At 45.1% G+C, this 15429-nt stretch overlaps 1 protein-coding gene across 1 annotated transcript in view; it reads right to left on the bottom strand.

Annotated features, from left to right (window-relative positions):
- Window positions 1–15429, bottom strand: part of LOC141140468 (ADP-dependent glucokinase-like) — a 63689-nt gene that overhangs the window by 37081 nt on the left and 11179 nt on the right. The window contains exon 2 of the mRNA XM_073627688.1: window positions 28–187. Coding sequence (XP_073483789.1) covers window positions 28–187 — 160 coding nt within the window. The remainder of the gene's footprint in view (window positions 1–27; window positions 188–15429) is intronic.

The raw sequence follows: 15429 nt of genomic DNA, 5'->3' as shown, positions 1-15429 counted from the left end.
TGGTGTTGTTTTAAATGAAACACTTACTCTGAAGCTGCACCGGGAGGAAAGAAATAGGCAAAACTCTCAGCCAGCTGTGTCTCTGTCTCAATGAAGTTATGGTGAATTGGGTTGTAACTAGGCCCTATGCCGGTTTCCTTCATCAGGGCTACACCATCTACAATGATATCCAGGCAGCCACCAAAACCTGTGTGGGAATACAAACCTACAGGTTATAAAAGCATTTGTACTGATACAATTCACCAATTCGATTTATTCAATTTAATTTTAGGCCTTCTTATATTTGTTAACAAAATTATGACCAGGAGTCAAATTATATTTGAGAAAAGCCACATCTATTTACAAGTAGCAGAAGTTTAAAAAGGTGCTCCAGATTGATCCTAAATGGTGCTCTTTGGAGCTTACTGTCCCTTTAGTTTTATATAACTTTCCGACCATGACAAATTGATATAGTGACTGCTCAAAAAAATTCTTGTCAGAATGTGTTTCACCAAATTAAATGGCAACTATCTAAAACTTTATCTTGGTTTGCAATGTCTTCATCTTGGTTTTGCAAAGTTTCAGGCAGCAAAATAAATCATGTGCTATATTATATAGGCTCTAGTCATAAGCTATGCCTAACCTTATTTCCAGTGCTAAAACCAAAAAAAAAACAAAAAAAACAAAAAACAAAACAAATAACAGCCATTACTTACCCAAATGCTATAAGGTTCGATTTACAGATTCTCCATAAACTAATGACTAGAGTCTCCAGCTTTGAGAGAGGAAAACACCTTCATTGTGGGCTTGAGGAAGAAGCAAAGACATCACACCATTGGAGTCTCAAACATCACAGAAGCTGGTAAACAATTCAAATTTACCAGTGCCTTCCCAAAACGAAATAGTTTTGTGCAGAGTTGACCTTTAGCAGAACTACAGTCATGAAGAACTAAAAGAATCTTTGAATCCCCAAAGCAACCCCTCTAGCTTTCCAGTGTATACCCACTTCCCACCCGGCCACTGCACATAAACAGCCGGGTGGGAGCTCCCTCCTTCTGACTGGATGTTCCCGAACGTCCTTCAGAAGGAGCGGGATCGCGCAGCCGTGCGATCCCGATGCACGCGTTTCACCCGGACACGCCGCATCTCGGAATGGCAGGAGGGCAATGTGACTTAAATATGGGGGAGGGGTGGCTTTTGACAGGAGATCGCGCCGCCACGTGCCCGCACAGCGGTGCAATCCGATCTGCCTGTGCCCCCCAGAGACAATGTAGTATTATAACACAGGAGGGCCCTGTGATTGGCCCTCCTGATCACATGACAACTGTGTCCAATCACAGTCGTCATGTAATGTAAATAGAGAGCGGTTGTAACTGCTCTCATCTCTCAGAGCCTGTCAGTGAGGAGAGGAAGAGAGATCTGTGCTGCAGCCGAGTTTTATAGCTGTTTGTCTGCTGTTTACCCACTGATCACCCAGCTAGTGTCCCCAAAACACAGTGTCCCCAAAACACAGCACATCTGCCCGCCAATCATCAGGCACATCTGCCGCCCGCCAATCATCAGGCACATCTGCCGCCCGCCAATCATCAGGCACATCTGCCGCCAACATCTGGCACATCTGCCGCCAACATCTGGCACATCTGCCGCCAACATCTGCCGCCGCCAACATCTGGCACATCTGCCACCTGCCCACGATCAGGCACATCTGCCCACCAACATCAGGCACATCTGCCCGCCAACATCAGGCACATCTGCCCGCCAACATCAGGCACATCTGCCCGCCATCAGGCACATCTAGCCACCCGCCATCTGGCACAGCCGCCCACCATCTGGCACAGCCGCCCACCATCTGGCACATCTGCCGCTGGCCATGTGATACATCTGCCGCCTGCCATCTGACACCCGCCATCTGGCACATCTGCCCGCCAACATGACGAAAAGATCTTACAGCGCAGAGAGGGGTTCTCCAAATACTCCAGAGTATGTCGGACGAGAGTAGCGGGGAATTCTCTCCGTCAGACTCGGATAGTGACTATGAGCCAGTGGAAAGCAGTGGCTCCGAGTTGGAAACAGAGGAAGATAGAATCCTAGCAAGGAGAATCAGGAGAAATGAGCAGGAGGAGACATTCACCAGCAGCGCAGCACTCCAGGGCATCCACCAGCAGCCCAGCACTCCAGGATGATATGCAGGCATCCACCAGCAGCCCAGCACTCCAGGATGATATGCAGGCATCCACCAGTAGCGCAGCACTCCAGGGCATCTACCAGCAGGCATCCACCAGCAGCGCAGCACTCTGGGATAGGCAGGCATCCACCAGCAGTTCTGCAACCTTCCTAGAAGATAGGCCAGATGCTAGCAACGGATCCCATCAACGAGGCAGTGCCCATACTAGCCTCCCAGATGTTCTACTGTATCCAACATGGCTGCCCGATACGTCAGTAGAACCTGTAATACCCCTTTTTACAGCCCAGCCAGGCCCTCAGATGCAGATGGAAAATGTAACCCCACTTTATTATTTTCATTTATTTTTTACCAATGATCTCCTAACCTACATTGTGGAGCAATGTAATCTATACGCCTGCCAACATATAGCCAACAATCCAAGTTCCTCATATGCCCGTCCTTTTGTTTGGAAACCCCTCACCGTGGAAGAATTTAAAATTTTCCTTCGCCTAACCCTCAACATGGGGCTGACAAAAAAAATGAACTCCATTCCTACTGGTCTACCCAACCTATCCACCACATGCCGGTCTATTCGTCATTGATGCCCAGAACCCGTCATGAGATGATCATGAGATTTTTACACTTCAACAACAATGCTCAATGCCTCCCTCGAAATCATCCCAGTTACGATAAATTATTCAAAATTTGGCCCCTAATCAATTTTTTTTGCGCCAGCTTCAAGGAGATGTTTACCCCTGACAGAAATATATGTGTGGATGAATCCCTAGTACACTTCACCGGAAGACTCGGAATAAAACAATACCTCCCCAGTAAAAGAGCCAGACGTGGGGTAAAATTTTACAAGCCGTGTGACAGGGCCACGGGCAACTAATTCGCTCCGATTCATTAGCCAGACTCCATGAAAGGCACTTTCCCGAAATCCTCCCTCTTACCCAAACAGGTCGCAAACCCCCCAAAAAAATGTCGTGTGTGTGCAAGTAGAGGAATTCGCCGTGACACCCGATACTACTGTCCCCAATGTCCCTCCCAGCCACGCCTCTGTATTGGAACGTGCTATCGGAGCTATCATACTTCACTAGACTATTAGTACAGTGAAGATGATTTTTTTTTCACTATCTGCCATTTCTGTGAATGACCAGGACTGTTAACGACTGTGCCTCTGCCAAACATGTTTCTGCCTTCAACGTGAATTGACACGGTGTAAGAGAACTGTCAGGATGCGCCCAACATGCCCACGTGCGCATGCACGCATTCACGGGCATGGGCAGATTTCCTTGCTCACCAATGTGCGTGCACATCTGGCCACAATTGGCGCCTGACAGTCTATTTAAGGCTTGCTCTGATTTCTGACAGGTGCTGCTTGATCTTCAGCTGTGTCCTGAGATTCTGAAACCCTGTTTGACTTGACTTCCTGTTGCTGAAACCCTGGCCTTCCTGACCCTGTTTCTGGACTCTGATTACCGGTTCCTGATCCTGGCTTCCTGTTTGACCTTGCTCCTGTTTATACCAGGCACCAGAACCTCGCTGCCCGCCCGTTACTGAACCCGGCTTACCTGATGACCTCGCTCCTGTCTCCTGTTTGGCTCCACGCTGTTTCCGAGTACCTGTGCTGGCCGTCCATCCTCTCAGCTTTGCTGGTTCCAGCTCTTCACCAGAAAACCTGCCTGCACTTCCCAGTCTGCAACACTTCCAGCAAGTTCTGCACGCAGCATTCACAGGCACTCGTGTTCCTCCTGATCCTTGCCACCATCTGTTCCATCTCCAGTGGGGCTTGGATTGGAGATACAAGAGAGGCTGACCTCGTCATTTTAGACTCCTACCAGGTACGCGACACCCGGACTGTTAACGACTATGCCTCTGCCAAACATCTTTCTGCCTTCAATGTGAATTGACCCGGACTGTTAAATGACCATGCTTTTTGCCTGCCTCCTAAACTGATCATTTTCCCTGCCACTGTACAGCACAGGGGTCTCACATATGTGAGGGGCTCCAAAAAAGGTTTTCCGAGTGGAGAAAACATTTTTCTTCGGGTTTTTAGTTTTCTCGGATTAGGATCTGGAGACTCAGAGGCTTCGTAGAGATTTGGGTGGGAAGAAGCCTCTACCCCTGTAATCAGGTCTTACCTGACCAAGGCCCAATGTACAAAGTGCTGCCTGCTGCCACCTGAACTGGTCATGCCTCTGCCTGCCACCTGAACTGGCCATGCCTTTGCCTGCCACATGACCTTGCCATGCCTTTGCCTGCCACATGACCTTGCCATGCCTTTGCCTGCCACCTGGACTGGCCATGCCTATGCCTGCCACCTGGACTGCCTGCTAAACCTTGGACTGTACTGAACCATGTTCATACTTTTCCATAGCTGTCTGCTGCCTGGACAATTCCTGGACATTTCCTTTGGCTGTCTGGACAAATGCTTTGGCTGCTCTGGAACGGTATTCCTGCCTGCTAAAACCACAGGTGAGGCTTTTTTTTTTTTTTACCTTTTGCTCAGCAGAATGTATTTTGGGGTGTAATTCTTGGTGTGTACATGCTATGTGTTAGAAGCCTGGAGGTGCTACTTGCATGTTGGGCCTCTGTATGTGGCCAGGTAGTGGAAAAGCCTCACACATGGGGTATCGCCATACTCAGGACGAGTAGCAGAATGTATTTTGGGGTGTTATTTTGGCTATGTACATGCTATGTGTTAGAAAGATCTTCTAAATTGACAACTTTGTGAGAAAAAAAATAGGTTTTCATTTTCTTCCCACATTTTCCAAAAACTTGTGGAAAGAAATGACATGTTCAAAAGACTCATTATGCCTCATAGAATATACATTGGGTTGTTTTCTTTCCAAAATGGGGTCATTTTGTGGGTAATTCCATTGTCCTGGTGCTCCAGAGCCTTCAAAAATGTTATAGGTACTCAGGAAATGAAATGTGTAATTTATGCCTTTAGAACGCCTGATGGTGCTATATGGATGTTGGGCCTCAGTATGTGGCCAGGCTGTGGAAAAGTCTCACACATGGGGTATCGCCATACTCAGGACGAATAGCAGAATGTATTTTGGGGTGTAATTGCAATTATGCCTGCACCGTGTGTGAGAAATAACTTGTAAATATGACAATTTAGTGAAGAAAAAAAAATCTATATTTCTTAATTTTCCAAAGCATTGTGGGGAAAAAAATTTCAACTTCAAAAAATTCACTATGCCTCTTACTAAATACCTCAGCCTGTCTTCTTTCCAAAAAGGGGTCATTTGGGGGGTTATTGTACTGTCCTGACATTTTAGGGCCTCAAAAAATTAGATCAGTGCATTAGGCCATCAGTGCATTAGGATTGATACATTTTCAATAATGAGTAGCATGGCTTGTAGACTCTATAACTTTCACACAAACCAATGATCATACAATTATCAGGATTTTTTTTTACCAAAGACATGTGGTAGAATACATTTTTGCCTAAATTTTCGACAAAGTTTAGTTTTTTTGGTTTCTTTTAACAGAGAAAGTAGAAAATTTATTTTTTTTTTTTTTCAAAATATTCACTCTTTTTTCGCTTATATCACAAAAAATAAAAAATGAAGTGGTAAATAAATACCACCAAAAGAAAGCTCTATTTGTGTGAACAAAATGATAAAAATTCATTTGGGTACAGTGTAGCATGACTGAGTAATTCTCATTCAAAGTGAGAGAGCACTGAAAGCTGAAAATTGGTCTGGGAAGGAAGGGGGTGAAAGTGCCCAGTATTGAGGTGGATACAGAACGTGGGCCACAATCACTAGAGCGTTGTTTAACCATTGTTAATTTTGACGTCAAATTTCAATTTAGTCATAGTCTTTTCACTAAAATGCCATTTTAGTTTTATTCGTATTTTAGTCATTTGAATTGTTATAGTTGTAATTTAGTCATCTAAAATCTCCAGTACATTTTAGTCAATTCAAATATCCTTTACCCACCTGAACTTCCACTTTCCTTGGATCTTCACCTATCTGTTAAATCCCCAGCCCCCTGATTCTATTGGGAAGCTGTATTGGTTGAAGTCTGTCTGCCTGCTGCCTGGGGGTTCTGGAACAATGCCCTGCAAACCACAGAAGAGGAACTCCTCCGTTGGATTTGTGTCTGTCTGGATTTGATGTAGTGTTTCTCCTCCCAGCAAGGTAGCAGTGCTTAGCACTGTGTAAAATAACAGCCTCCCCAGACTGTCCAGTTCTCAGCCCTGTGCACTCCCTCATGCCCATTTACTTCCTCATCCCCACTTGCAGCCTGGCATTACAGTCAATAAAGTTTACAGTTTCTTTGTTTTATATTTTAACTGCTTGCCGACCAGCTGCCGCCGTTATACTGCAGCAGGTTGGCTCTCCTGGGCAAATCGCCATAGGTGTACATCGGCCGCTTTAAGAGCTCTGGGGGGTACGCGCACGCCCACGGCGCGCTGCCAATGCGCATGGCCGGCGGTCGCGATGTCCTCTGGCCACCTGCGATCGCTCCTCACAGAGACAGAACAGGGATCTAAACAGACAGATCCCCGTTCTGTCAGGGAAGTAGAGAGAGATCTGCTGTTCCTAGTAATCAGGAACAGCAATTTCTCTCTACTCCCAGTCAGTCCCATCCCCCACAGTAAGAAAGACCTCCCTAGGACACACTTAACCCCTTGATCGCCCCCTAGTGTTAACCCCTCTTCCCTGCCAGTGACCTGTAATCAGTGGCTATTTTTAGCTCTGATCGCTGTATAAATGTCAATGGTCCCAAAATAGTGTCAAAAGTGTCTGATCTGTCCACCGCAATGTCACAGTCTTGCTAAAAATCGCAGATCACCACCATTAGTAGTAAAAAAAATTAAAAATACATAATAAAAGTGCCATAAATATATCCCCTATTTTGTAGATGCTATAACTTTTGTGCAAACCAATCAATATACACTTATTGCGATTTTTTTTTTACCAAAGATATGTAGAAGAATACATATTGGCTTAAACTGATGAAGAAATTTTTTCTTGGGGATATTTAATATAGCAAAAAGTTAAAAATATTGGGGTTTTTTCAAAATTGTCGCTCTTTTTTTTGTTTATAGCACAAAAAATAAAAACTGCAGAGGTGATCAAATACCACCAAAAGAAAGTTCTATTTGTGGGTAAAAAAGGAAGTCATTTTGTTTGGGTACAGCGTCACACGACGCAATTGTCAGTTAAAGCGGCGCAGTGCCATATCACAAAAAATGGCCTGGTCAGGAAGGGGGCTGAAGTGGTTAAAGTTGAACTTCTGTTTGTCAAAAAGCAACATTATGGTATGTTTATAAATTTGGATTTATAAAGAGGTTATATATCACATTGGCTAAAAATCTGTGTCTGTAGTGCATGTTCAAACCTTATTACCATAAATAATAACATGTTATTAGATTTTTATTCCAGGAGTATATAATGAGTTTGGAAACTCTAGTGAAATGAATTACAATTTTACTAAACCCATTAGATTTTAGTCGACTAAATAAAAATTGGAATCAATTTTCGTCAATTGACTTCATTCCAATTTTATTTTTGTTTAGTTTTTGTCACTGAAAACATGCAGTTGACGAAAACTATGAGGAAAACATTTTTGTCAAAGAAATGAACACCGAGTTAAAGGATGCATTCAATTCTATACCTCCTAATGCTTACTTGAGCCCCATCTTTTTCCAGTGTCGACGACTCTCCTCCTGATTGGCTGAGACGCCACAGTGGCACCATTGGCTCCCGCTGCTGTCAATCAAAGTTAATTAGCCATTTAGGAGAGAGACAGGGAGGGGCTGAACGGGGGCTCAGTGTCTGAATGGACTCAAGGAGCAGTGACTAGGCTCGGGTGCCTCTATAGCAAGCTGCTTGCTGTGGGGGCACTCGACAGGAGAGAAGGGCCAGGAGAGCCGAAGAGGGACCAGAGAAGAGGAGGATCTGGGCTGCCCTGTGCAAATCCATTACACAGAGGAGGTAGGTTTAACATGTTTGTTATTTTTAGAGAAAAAAAACAGACTTTACAATCACTTTAACCACTTCCCGACTACCGTACGCTGATATACATCCTCTCTTTGAAGAGGGATATCTTTGTTATGGCAGCAGCTAGCTGCCATAACCCTGGTATCCTTTTCTTCAGCGGGCGGTCTGGTTTCCGATAATAGTGATCTCTGTGGCAAATTCACCGCAATATCACTTTTATCGTCGGCGGGAGAGGGTCCCCCCCTCACGCCGCTCTCCGGTGCCCTCTGCCACTTACCGGAGCCGTCGGCAGCGCCGGGGGAAAATGGCCCTCACCCGTCTCCATACCATTGCAGGGCGGAAGCGATGTTAAAACGTCACTTCCGCCCATATGGTTTTTTTTTTTATTTGCATTTCAGTGTAAATATGAGATCTGAGGTCTTTTTGAAGAGGTCCTGTCATGCTTTTCTTCTATTACAAGGGGTGTTTACATTCCTTGTAATAGGAAAAAGTGACTTTTTTTAAAAAAGAACAGTGAAAAAATAAAAAGGTAAAGCAAATAAAAAAAAAAAAAATGTAAAAAATTTAAACACGCCCTGTCCCGCCAAGCTCACGTGCAGAAACGAACGCATACGTGAGTAGCGCCCGCATATGAAAATGGTATTCAAACCACACATGTGAGGTATCGCCACAATCGGTACAGCGAGAGCAATGATTCTAGCCCTAGACCTCCTCTGTAACTCAGAACATGCAACCTGTAGAATTTTTTAAATATCGCCTATGGCGATTTTTAAGGGTAAAAGTTTGTCACCATTCCACGAGCGAGCGCAATTTTGAAGCATGACATGTTGGGTATCAATTTACTTGGTGTAACATTATCTTTCACAATATAAAAAAAATTGGGCTAACTTTACTGTTGTCTTATTTTTTAAATCAAAAAAGTGTATTTTTTCCAAAAAAAGTGCGCTTGTAAGATTTCTGCGCAAATACGGTGTGACAGAAAGTATTGCTATGACCACCATTTTATTCTCTAGGGTGTTAGAAAAAAATATATAATGTTTGGGGGGTCTAAGTAATTTTCTAGCAAAAAAAACTGTTTTAACTTGTAAACAACACATCTCAAAAAGAGGCTCGGTCGTTAAGTGGTTAACCTTTCTGCTGCCAGATACTGGTGTTAGCTTTGAATACATGTAATTTGTGATTTGTCACTGCTATCGCATACTTGACTTTGCATACATAGTTTCATACTTGTGGGCTCATCTAAATAAGTTGTAGCGATACTGCTGCTGATGTCAGAATCACATTGTGAAACCTTCATTCCAACATATCGCTGATACAGAGAATACACCATGCAAAGTGCAAATGCTTTTGTCATCATGGCACAGTATATACAGAAAACTTTGCTCTAAGTAGAAAAAGGCTAAATTCTGAGCATTTCATGGAAAGATAATTTTGTTTGGGAGCACAGCGTGGTCGGTTTTCTGGCTGTGCTGGGAACGCAGTCGGCTCTGCTCCAATGATCAGACTGGTGCTGGCACTCAACCCCTGCACAACCATTCACTGGGAAAACCAGTGCACTGCTGTTTATCCTCCCCTAGTGCTCTAAGATCCTTATGCAGCTGAGAACAGAGGTTATGTGATCACTTAAAAAAAAAAAAAAAAGGGAAAAGGATATTTGTATTTTTTTTTATATGTATACACAAATATTTTGCCTTTCATTCTATTTTAAACTGAATGGGTTTTTTTTACAAGGGGAGGGTTTACATATATACTTTAGTTTCTATCTGGATGTGTACAGTTCCAGCAAGAGTTTTGAAGGTACAGCTCCAAATTGTATTATTGTATTAGGATATTTTAGTTGTCAACGGCTTGCAAATCTTTTAAGCTATGATAACCCCCTAACTGGTTCTTCCAGCTACACAATCTATTTGTTATCCATAGTTTACATAGAAGTCAGTGACCTTGTACAACCTCCTTTTCACCACAAATTACTTTCAAAAGAGCTCTGCACATTTCAGAAACTGATTTGATGGGATTTTTTCAGTATCTAAGGCCCCTTTCACACTGTCGGACCGTTCAGGTCCGCCTATCAGTTTTGTTGGCGGACCTGAACGGGCGCTCCATGTTAGTCTATCGAGCGATTGATGTCAGCGGTGACATGTCCAGTCCGATCCGCTAAAATCAGATGGATGGCCCTACATTCGCATCCGTCCCTAGCAGATCGGATCGGGTGAGATCTGATAAAAACGGACATGCTGTCAGTTTTCGTCCGTTCTCTCCATAGCAACCAGCGGTGCTCGACAAGCCCCTCCCCGCTCAGTGAGCAGAGAGGGACCTGTCATCGGCTGGCTCAGCGGAGATCAACGGAGAGATCTCCCGCTGAGCTGGCGGACAGAGGCGGACTCCATGGCAGCCTCGTGGGAATGAAGCCTAAAAATAATCATAAACATAAAATGGCAATCTTTCCAGTTATTTGTGGCAGGATCGAGTGTTGATCTAGGACAGGAGTATTGAATTAAAATTCACTGAGGTCCTGTCAGTAAAGTTTTTTATCCAGCAGAGGTAAGAATATCATATTGGTACCCATGGCGCATTTTAGCATGTGCCATGCAGCTCCATGCGGCTTGGTGCGCCGTGATTTTTTAATTAAAAAAAAAAAAAAGTCCTTGACCCTTCTCTGCATTTCTCGCGGGTAGTGCAGCCCATTAAAATGGGCTGACCTACCCATGACGTATGCACCTAATGCACATGCACAGGTCTGAACCCATTCTTACATCATCGTCCTCAATCCCCACATCACAGTCCACAGCCCTCCCCCATTACAGTCCACAGCCGCGCGCCCCCCCCATCACAGTCCACAGCCGGCGCGCCCCCCCACCCACATCACAGTCCTCAGCCACGTGCCCCCCCACATCACAGCCCTCATCCGCCCCCCCCACATCACAGCCCTCATCCGCCCCCCCCACATCACAGTCCTCAGTCCCCCCCCCCACATCACAGTCCTCAGTCCCCCCCCACATCACAGTCCTCAGTCCCCCCCCACATCACAGTCCTCAGTCCCCCCCCCCACATCACAGTCCTCAGTCCCCCCCCCACATCACAGTCCTCAGTCCCCCCCCACATCACAGTCCTCAGTCCCCCCCCCACATCACAGTCCTCAGTCCCCCCCCCACATCACAGTCCTCAGTCCCCCCCCCACATCACAGTCCTCAGTCCCCCCCCCACATCACAGTCCTCAGTTCCCCCCCCCCACATCACAGTCCTCAGTTCCCCCCCCCCCACATCACAGTCCTCAGTCCCCCCCCCACATCACAGTCCTCAGTCCCCCCCCACATCACAGTCCTCAGTCCCCCCCCCACATCACAGTCCTCAGTCCCCCCCCCACATCACAGTCCTCAGTCCCCCCCCCACATCACAGTCCTCAGTCCCCCCCCCACATCACAGTCCTCAGTCTCCCCCCACATCACAGTCCTCAGACCCCCCCCACATCACAGTCCTCAGTCCCCCCCCACATCACAGTCCTCAGTCCCCCCCCACATCACAGTCCTCAGTCCCCCCCCCACATCACAGTTCTCAGTCCCCCCCCACATCACAGTCCTCAGTCCCCCCCCACATCACAGTTCTCAGCCCCCCCCCACATCACAGTCCTCAGTCCCCTCCCACATCACAGTCCTCAGTCCCCTCCCACATCACAGTCCTCAGTCCCCCCCCACATCACAGTCCTCAGTCCCCCCCACATCACAGTCCTCAGTCCCCCCCACATCACAGTCCTCAGTCCCCCCCACATCACAGTCCTCAGTCCCCCCCACATCACAGTCCTCAGTCCCCCCCACATCACAGTCCTCAGCCCCCCCATCACAGTCCTCAGCCCCCCCACTTTAAAGTCCTAACCCTCCCCCCACATTACAGTCCTAGGTCCCCCCCCACCCACATCACAGCCCTCACCCCCCCCCCCCCACGTCACAGTTCTCATCCCCCCCCCACAATACAGTCCTAACTGTATTGTGAAATACATATGACTATGGCCATACATACAACCCATGTACTGACTGCAGAAATTAGTCATTGGTTGCTAGGACGCCGGTGGGTGCAGGCTCCTTTAAACCCAACACAAATTGCAGGCAAAAAATGTTTTTGGTGTGTCTCCATTGAAGTCTATGCGGCACAAAATTGTGCTGCATTGCACCAAAGTAGCAGGTTCCTTTTCCAAAGTTGCATCGCAATTGCGTTACATTGATGTGAACAGGCACCATTGAAATTCATGTGATTTCCACTGTCATGTGATTCTGTGCGACTCAAGTCGCATCTGAAATTGCACTAGTGTGAACCAGGCCTGAACAATAAGTACACTTGAAAACAATGAATATTTTCAATTTGGGCCCCTACTTGACCACCCTCCCCGTCACCAGATGCTTACTTAGGCCGCAGCCTCCTGGGTTTGTATGTTGCACTGAAAGTCTTCAGTGTCCTGGTGGTGCCTGCATAGTAAATCCCTATGAATTCTATGGGGTCATCTTTCAAGACGATCAGCCCATGGATTTCTACTGCATAGGCAGTGGAAGTGTTGTAAGAGGGCAAGGTAAATTGGAACTTCTACTCACAGATTACATTGCACACACACTCTGCAGTTGTTGCCATACTAACCAGCAACTGTAGGCAAAGAACAGAAATTTTTAACAGAAAACACTGCTTACAGAGTGCAGGGGTTAGGAGTATGCATTTCAGCATGGATTCATGAAGAGTTGTTCTTGCCAAACCAATCTATTAACCTTCTATGAGGAGGTAGAGACTAGGGTGGTGACACGAACTTTATGGAATGAGACAACCAGCCCACATCCCTATATTCATATACACTGGAAGATTTTTTTCCACGTGGGATTTTAAAGGGCGGAGGTCTCAAAAAAGTATAACAGAAATTATAAAAAATATCAAAATTTTATTGTATCAAAGATTTTAAAGTATGACATATACTAAATAAAGAACGGATAAATAAGAGCAAAAAATGGATGCCAAGATTTACAAATATTGATAATACAACCAGGATATACACGACAAGTCGACAGAGCTACACAAAACCCCACAGAGGCTGTATCAGCAAGGAGCTAATCGACAGTGCAGGCCCAACGCGTTTCGAGGTTGCCACCTCTTCTTCAGGGACTGGAGGTGAGGTGTATATCTGTCTGAGGAACAATATTGTAGAAAAAAGACAGAGAAAACACACAATGGAAAACGTTATATATCAAAAAATATAGTACATATATACAACTATTTACATGGTAAAGATGTAATATGGTAACAGAAAAATGTTCTAACCATGCTATTGAGAGATCGGCATCATATGGCATCCAGTTTGGGTGAGGGGGAGGGAGAGAGTGGTTCTATGAGGAGGTGAGCTGCCATCTAGATAAAAGAAGGCCTGTGGATGTGGTATATCTGGATTTTGCAAAAGCATTTGATACAGTTCCCGTAAACGTTTACTGTACAAAGTAAGGTCCGTTGGCATGGGCCATAGGGTGAGTACATGGATTGAAAACTGGCTACAGGGGTAAGTTCAGAGGTTAGTGATAAATGGGGAATGGTCAGGGGTGGGTAGTGGGGTCCCCCAGGCTTCTGTCCTGGGATCAATCCTATTTAATTTATTCATAAACAACCTGGAGGATGCGATAAACAGCTCAATCTCTGTATTTGCGGATGATACTAAGCTAAGCAAGGCAATAACTTCTCTGCAGGATGTGGAAACCTTGCAAGAAGATCTGAACAAATTAATGGAATGGGCAACTAGATGGCAAATGAGGTTTAATGTAGAAAAATGTAAAATAATGCATTTGGGTGGCAAAAATATGAATGCAATCTATACACTGGGGGGAGAACCTCTGGGGGAATCTAGGATGGAAAAGAACCTGGGGGTCCTAGTAGATGACAGGCTCAGTAATGGCATGCAATGCCAAGCTGCTGCCAGCAAAGCAAACAGAATATTGGCACACATTAAAAAGGAGATAAAACGATAATTCTCCCACTCTACAAGACTTTGGTCTGGCCGCACCTGGAGTACGCCATCCAGTTCTGGGCACCAGTCCTCAGGAAGGATGTGCTGGAACTGGAGACAGTCCAGAGAAGGGGAACAAAACTAATAAAGGGACTGGAGGACATTAGTTGGGGAAATGAAGAAAGGTTGCGAGCACTGAACTTACTCTCTCTGAAGAGATGCTTGAGAGGGGATATGATTTCCATGTACAAATACCATACTGGTGACTCCACAATAGGGATAAACCTTTTCCGCGAAAGGGAATTCAATAAGACACGCGGCTATTCACTAAAATTAGAAGAAAACCTTAAACTGCGTAGAGGGTTCTTTACTATAAGAGCAGTAAGGATGTGGAATTCTCTTCCACAGGCAATGGTTTCAGCGGGGAGCATCGTTTTTTTCAAAAAACTATTAGATAAGCACCTGAACGACCACAAATACAGGGATATAAAATCCCACACATAGGCTGGACTTGATGGACTTGTGTCTTTTTTCAACTTCGCCTACTATGTAACTATGTAAGATGCAGCAAACCTGCAACCAGAACATGAGGCCATATACATCTTTTTGTGGAGCTAGGTTTTGAGACTTTCTTATATGCAGACTCTAAATGGTTTGTGGCAGAAACATAAGCAGCTACTCAGAAGCATTCATTATTTGTATCCTTATCTGAATTCAATGCAAGGTAAAATTTGCTGGGTTTTTAAAACGGAATGCGAGAATGGTATTTAGCTGTATTCATGCCGAATGTCAAACCTAATGTCTTATGCATACTATCCAAGATTAGAATACTTTTCTTCCCCACATGACAAACTAGCTGCAACTGGTTGCTTGGGCCTGAAGGCCAAACATTGTCTTGTACCCATTACAAATCCCTGCTTAACCACTTAAGGACCGAGCCTCTTTTTGAGATGTGTTTACAAGTTAAAAACATTTTTTTTTGCTAGAAAATTACTTAAAATCCCCAAACAGTATACATTTTTTTTCTAACACCCTAGAGAATAAAACGGAGGTCGTTGCAATACTTTCTGTCACACCGTATTTGCGCAGCGGTCTTACAAGCGCACTTTTTTTGGAAAAAATACACTTTTTTTAATTAAAAAATAAGACAACAGTAAAGTTAGCCCAATTTTTTTTATATTGTGAAATATAATGTTACGCCGAGTAGATTGATACCAAACATGTCACGCTTCAAAAGTGCACCCGCTCGTGGAATGGCGACAAACTTTTACCCTTAAAAATCTCCATAGGCGACCTTTAAAAAATGCTACAGGTTGCATGTTTTGAGTTACAGAGGAGACCTAGGGCTAGAATTA

Source organism: Aquarana catesbeiana, linkage group LG04, assembly GCF_042186555.1.
Source record: "Aquarana catesbeiana isolate 2022-GZ linkage group LG04, ASM4218655v1, whole genome shotgun sequence".
In the NCBI taxonomy this organism is placed as follows: domain Eukaryota; kingdom Metazoa; phylum Chordata; class Amphibia; order Anura; family Ranidae; genus Aquarana; species Aquarana catesbeiana.
The sequence above is the reverse complement of the archived record's forward strand: the minus strand, read 5'-3'. Positions and strand labels throughout refer to the sequence as shown.